Below are 6,897 nucleotides of genomic sequence, written 5' to 3'. Positions count from 1 at the left end.
GGACATTTAAATACTGACCCCCCACTCCCCCATTCCTCCAGGCCCTGCTGCCTCCCCCATCCCTTTAGCTCCCGTTGCCTCCCTGGGATCCCCACCCATCCTCCCAGCATCCCGCTGCCTCCACCCCACATTGTCCCGGGCTCCGGACACTTACTGGTGGCTGCGGGCGAGAAAGGGACAGGGCTCCCTGGATCCCCCTTAGCAGAACTCTGCCGCCAGCCCGGCTTCCCTGTTCTGGGTGCCATCTAGTGGGGCTCAGCAGGAGTGCGAGCTGGAGTGCCGTTCCCAGGCACATCTCCAGCCATGGTCAGCCCGACTTCCACCCTGGCAGAAAGGGGGAAAGAGCGGGGGAGGGAATCTAGGGGCGGGGGCCAGTGTAGAAGCTGCAGGCAGTGGCAGAGATTCTGGGGGGGGCCGTGCCCCTGCTTCTCCCACATTGTGTACGCCCCTGCTCATCATCATCACTTGAGACCGTGACCGAGACACAAAATTTAGCTAGAAGAGGGTGAAACTTTCCACGCATAGTTTTAGCCATGGGTTTTTTGGCCAGGAATCGGGTACCATGTCGGAGGAGGAGATGGTAAAGTGGTCAGGAGTGACTCTTGAAAATGGGAGGGGGCACCGACAGGAAACTCTGGGGGCTTGTGTGGGCCGCTGTGAAAAAAGGGCACCTGACCCAGTTTGTCCCTCCCACACGTTGCCGCTGAAAGTCGTGGTATTGAAATGATTCAATCAACCCAAAATGAATATTTCTTTGGCTGACGCTTTGAATTCAAAAATATTTTTGGTGGTTTTCCAGTTTGGGTGAAGCAGAATTTTTCTTTTTCAGCAAACTGAAAAATTAGTTCCGGGTCCAGAGCTATCCAGGTCCCATTCACCATGCCCTGAGCTATAATGTTCCCTGAATCCCTGCTCTTCAGAGTCTAGAATATTTTCCAGGAGACCTAAAAGCAAGAACTCACAGTAAACATGGTGATGGGGTGTAAATATGTTGTGTGGGGTATGACTTTTTTCCTGTTTATTTCACTTTTACAAAAAATGCCATCCCGCCTCCTCACCCCCAGATGCCATTTTGCTATTCAGTTCACTGTCCTAGAGGTTTTGGAGGGGTAGCCGGGTTAGTCTGTATCAGTAAAAACAACTAGTCCTTGTGGCACCTTCAAGACTAACAAATTTATTTGGGCATAAGATTTTGTGGGCTATAACCCACTTCATCAGATGCATGGAGTGGAAAATACAGTAGGCAGGTATAAATATACAACACATGAAAAGATGGGAGTTGCCTTACCCAGTGCGGTGGTCAGTGCCAACGAGGCCAATTCAATTAGGGTGGATGTGGCCCATTCCCAATAGTTATTTACAAGTTGACAAGAAGGGGTGAATATCAACAGAGGGAAAATTACTTTTTGTGGTGCTAACGAGGCCAATTCAATCAAGGTGGATGTGGCCCAGCCCCAGCAGTTGACAAGAAGCGGTGAGTATCAACAGAGGGAAAATTATGTTTTGTAGTGACCCAGCCACTCCCAGTCTTTATTCAGGCCTAATTTGATGGTGTCAACTTCGCAAATTAATTCCAGTTCTGCAGTTTCTTGCTGAAGTCTGTTTTTGACGATTTTTTCTTGAAGAATGGCCACTTTTAAGTCTGTTATTGAGTGTCCAGGGAGATTGAAGTGCTCTTCTACTGGTTTTTGAATGTTACAATTCTTGATGTCTGATTTGTGTCCATTTGTTCTTTTGCATAGAGACTGTCCGGTTTGGCCAATGTACATGGCAGAGAGGCATTGCTGGCAGTGTCCACAAACAGTGCACTTTATAATTAAACTTTACATTTGTTCTTCTGTGTGTTGTCGTTCTCTTAACCTAAAAGAAAGGCCATTCTGACTGTAAGCCTCTTTCCATGCTTGGTGCATGGACAACAAGCCAGGTGACAATCTCTACAACTGATTTGGACAGCACAGAACACATGAAAGACAACGGAGAACCAGCACGGTGTGTGAACTTCCCTTTGGTGCAGCCACAGAAATCCTGCACTCCACACTCGCCACTGTCTAATGAAACCAACTCCATGTCAAAGGAGAGGGAGATGGATTAGGTGCCCTATTTCTCTCCCAACACAGACAATTGCGTACTTGCAAAGCACATCACATATATTTGTATATTTATACTTGTAACCCTAACAACCCCTCAGTGCCTACTGGCAAAGAGTCCCATGTCATGTTAAGCAACTCCTCTCAGCCCTGACAAACTCACTACACCTAACGCGTTGATGTGATGGTATTTCTCTATAAAGAACATCGGGTAAGGAAGCAAATGAAAACTGATATCATACCGGTCTTCATACTCATTGTGTGATGTAACAATTAGAAAGCTATGGATATGTACTAACAATATGCTCAAATGATGAAACCAGGCAGCACTGGTAAACAAGTTTCTCCAAGACAAAGAAATATCAGTTTGCCTTGTGACCCTGACAGACCACATGCCAGCTCATGCTAAAGCTGAAGGAAGACAACTACAAAGCTGGAAACAGTCTGGCTCCCCTGTGTGTTTGTTAAAACAGGCATGAGAATTATAGGACTGTGTTTAGAGTTTAGAGGTTATGAAATGCTTGTAAGTTTCTGCCAGCATTCATCTCACTTATAGTGCCTGTATCCCACGTCTGTTATTAGGTTATATTTAAGTGCTTGTAACAGGAAATCACCAGACAGGAGAAAAGCATGAACAAGTGTGAGATACCAGTTTCTAACATGCATCAGAGGGGTAGCCGTGTTAGTCTGTATTCACAAAAATGACAAAGAGTCCGGTGGCACCTTAAAGACTAACAGATTTATGAGTAGCAGCCGTGTTAGTCTTTATCCGCACAAAGAAAAGGAGGACTTGTGGCACCTTAGAGACCAATACATTTGTTAGTCTCTAAGGTGCCACAAGTCCTCCTTTTCTTTTTGCAGATTTATTAGGGTAAGCTTATGCCTTAATAAATCTGTTAGTCTTTAAGGTACCACCGGACTCCAAGTTTCTAACAGGAGATGTTATCTTCTGTCCAACAAGAGACCCATCAACACCCGCAAACCACCGTGGAACATCAGAGCACAACAGACTTCATTGACGGCTCCCTCCCGCCCCCAGAAGAGGAGATGTGCAAGTGATTTGCTCCCAACAGCTCCACTTGCAACTTGAAGCAGAATAATCATTAAAAATAAATCAATAAAAAACCCCTAAAAAGGAAGAACTGTCTTTTCTTCTGCTTGGACTCTGAGGGGCAAAGATTACAAAGCATAAGATTTAGCCTGGTTTCACCCTGAAAGATACATGCAGCTTGCTTATTACAGACGCTTCTAGTACCTTTTGAAACCTGATTAACTCATCTGGGTGTGTGTTTACCAGATGTAATCTTGTAAAGAACTCTCATTTCTTTTTTCCTAGTTCATAAATCTTTAGATAGTTTCTTATAGGACTAACTACAAGTGTCTTCAGTGTGAGATCGAAGGTGCAATTGACCTGGGCTAAGCCAGTGGTCTTTTAGGACTAAGAGAAATATTAAGATTGCTGAGATCTTCAGTCTAAGAAACCATCAATCACAGAGGTAACCTTACATTGGTGGCAAGATAGATAAAGTACCCGAAGAGACTGTCTGTGATTCCATGTTAAGGCTGTTGTAATGACCATGGAGTTTACACTTGCAAATTGGTCAGTGAAATCTAAGGCTAGATCTCACAACCAATTTGGGGTTTGTGCCCTGGTTGTTAACAGGCTGCCCTTGGGATGGTATTTACACTTTTGAGCCATTGCCAGCCATCTTGACATATCGGTCTGCCTAGCTCTCCAATGTAAATGGAACGGGGTAGGCCAGAGACAATGGGAATTATATTTGCATTTGAAGTCAACCAGAAAAGCCCATTAACAAAAGGGTGAGAAAACCGGCTAGACAGCAAGGCATCCACACACCAGCAAGGCAGAGGAACTCTGGAGGTACAAGAATACATTTCAAAGGTATACGGGACTATAAGAAGAAGAGGAAAAGACATTTTGTGCTTCATCACTGAGGGGGACAAAGAGGTCCATGAACAGCAGATCCCCAGCCGTGTGGGTTGGTACTGCTGAGGAGGTGCCTTTAAGTGAGAAACAGTCTCGGGGCAGGTCTACGCTCTGGGGAAAAGTCAAGCTTAGCTACACAATTTGAGTTATGTTAGCAGCGTAACTCAAGTTGAAGTAGTTTAGATCTACTTACCACAGGGTCCACACCAGGCTGGGTCGAAGGGAGAAACTCCCCCGTCAACTCCCCTTACTCTTCTCGTTTTGATGGAGTACCAGAGTCTACGGGAGTGCGTTTGGTGTGGATCGATCGCTGCAGCATCGACCCACCTAGTAGTGGAGATAAGCCCTCACATAAGGATTGCAGCCTGTTGAGTTTTAGTCAGGAGAAAATGCATTGCACTTTTTCTTTCATTTGGAACCATTTTCTGTTTCTATTATCTTTGCTTAAACCTCTGCTCATTTTTAGTAAAGGTATTCTTGGTTTGACTCTCAGTTCATCTCAGTGTAATATATTAAAGCGTGAATCCTCAGCTGATCTAGCAGGCTGGGGTGTATACTATCTCTCTGAAGACAGTGGACTCAGTCATTTCGGTGACAGCCCAGGGATAGGGGCTGGATACTGCCGGGAAACATGTTTCAAGGAGCTTTCAGGGTTGGAGTGCAACTGAGGTGACCTGCAAGGCAAAGTAAAGGCTGGCTGAGCTTTGGAGGAGAATGGTTGGAGGGCGGGGATGGAGGAGGGTCAACAAGCTGGCTAGTCCGAGAGCTGACAAAAATAATTTAGCCCCTGCAAGTCGCTTGCTCACTGATACATGAGAGAGACAGGGTGACTCACAATCCTGAATTCCCCCAGAAAGCGTCACAACCTTCTTGAACCTTTCTGGGGCTGCCAGACATTGTTGGAACACAATAAAAGAAAAAAAAAAACAATCCAAATAAAGCTCACTGATAACCTGCATGATGAGGAATGAGATTGCAGTGGAGCGGGAACTGAGTTCTCCTGCTTCCACCTCCCAATCAGTAACGCAGTATGGAGTAAACAGGCTCAAGAGAAAGTGAGCAATTTGTGCATCACTTTCCAGTGGGCATCTTTCACCTCCTTGTTCCTCAGGCTGTAGATCAAGGGGTTCAGCATGGGGATCACCACCGTGTAGAACACAGAGGCTATTTTGTCAGTGTCCAGGGAGTAACTGGTGGAGGGTCGGAAATACATGAAGAGGAGGGAGCCATGGAACATGGCCACGGCCATCAGGTGGGAGGTGCAGGTGGAGAAGGCTTTGCGCCTGCCCTCGGCGGAGCGGATCCGCAGGATGGTGATGATGATATATGCGTAGGAGAGGAGAATGATCACAATGCTGCTCACGACCACGCAGCCAATCGAGGCAAACATCACAATCTCATTGACGCGTGTGTCAGAACAGGAGAGCGACAATACCGGAGGAACATCACAGAGGAAATGATTGATGGTATTGGAGCTGCAGAATGATAAACGAAAAGTAAAAACAGTGTGTACCACTGAGTCCAGCAAGCCCACGGCATACACCCCAGCCACCAGCTGATGACAGAGCCATCGGGACATGGTGACTGTATAGAGCAGCGGGTTACAGATGGCCACATAACGGTCGTATGCCATCACAGCCAGCAGGAGGCAATCTACATGACCAAAAGTACTAAAGAGATACATTTGCACAGCGCAGGCATTGTACGAAATCCTTTTACTCTCGGCTAAGAAGTTCAGCAGCATCCTAGGGGAAATTATGGAGGAATAGCAGAGATCAGAGAAAGACAAATGACCGAGGAAAAAGTACATGGGGGTGTGGAGACGGGAGTCAATCTTGATTAACACAATCATCCCCAGATTCCCTACCAAGGTGACAATGTAGATCACTAGGAACAACACAAAGAGAGGGACCTGAAGCTCTGGACGATCTGTCAGTCCTGAGAGAACAAACTCCGTCACCACTGAGTGATTTCCCTTTTTCATCTCCTCTGAACCAAGACCAGGGAGCTGCAGTGACGTGGCCAGGCAGGTGGCTCAGGAATTCTATCCCCTCCCTAGAAGGAGAGGAAGGGAAGAAATTATGGAGGTTAGTTTCTTAGGGGACTCCCCTGCTGAATCAAGAAAAGGCCTTAGTCCACAGAGCCAGAGGTTCAGAGCCAATCATTCCAGTTATCTGAAAAAATGGACACACAGCAGAAATGTAAGAACCAGTGGGTTAACTATGCCCCACCCATGGGCATGGCTGTTCCTACACACAGCAGCAAACAGTGACTTCTGACTATTGCATGAGAATGTTGGGCTGAAAACAAGGGGTGAGAGTTTGTGCCAAGCGGTGCTCTTCCCAATTCATACAAGGTGGGATCTGCCATTTCAGTTCTGGGTTACTTAGTGTGATCATTAAGCCTGTTCAGAAAATGAAAATGGGCTTTGCATTACTTGCTATGAAATCCCAGAGTCATAACATAATGCACACACCACACCACCCCCGCCCCCGGCACCTGTAAACTGCTGCTTTCTCCAAAAGATGAGGCTTTTTTTCCTTTAGCACAAGGCATGGAACGTGATGCTTTGGCTTCCAAAGAGCTTGGTTCAATCCCAGGTGATGACCTCAGTGTCTGAATTTGTATGTAAGCATGATTCAGTCCAAATGCATGTACCTGCAGAAGACAGAGAGATATATCTTTGCTTCCCCCATCAAGAGAAGCTGCTACTCGGGAGAATTCAGAAGGTTTTACACTGTTCTTGGTGACCTGGGGGACATGATCCCTGAAGCAATCAGGTTCACCAAGACGCACAACACACCATTAAAACGACTGGGTCGGCCAAAGTAACTCGTACACTGGGGTTTAATCTGTTGCACT

General features: G+C 46.4%; 1 protein-coding gene across 1 annotated transcript; it reads right to left on the bottom strand.

The window, feature by feature from the left end:
* Positions 1-5,080: 5,080 nt before the first annotated feature.
* Positions 5,081-6,019, bottom strand: LOC140913720 (olfactory receptor 8U3-like). The gene has a single exon (XM_073350523.1). The coding sequence runs from the start codon at positions 6,017-6,019 to the stop codon at positions 5,081-5,083; it is 939 nt and encodes a 312-aa protein (XP_073206624.1).
* Positions 6,020-6,897: the final 878 nt, after the last annotated feature.

This window comes from Lepidochelys kempii, chromosome 6, assembly GCF_965140265.1.
Source record: "Lepidochelys kempii isolate rLepKem1 chromosome 6, rLepKem1.hap2, whole genome shotgun sequence".
Lineage (NCBI taxonomy): Eukaryota > Metazoa > Chordata > Testudines > Cheloniidae > Lepidochelys > Lepidochelys kempii.
Note: the sequence above shows the minus strand (reverse complement) of the source record. Positions and strands in the feature narration are given on the sequence as shown.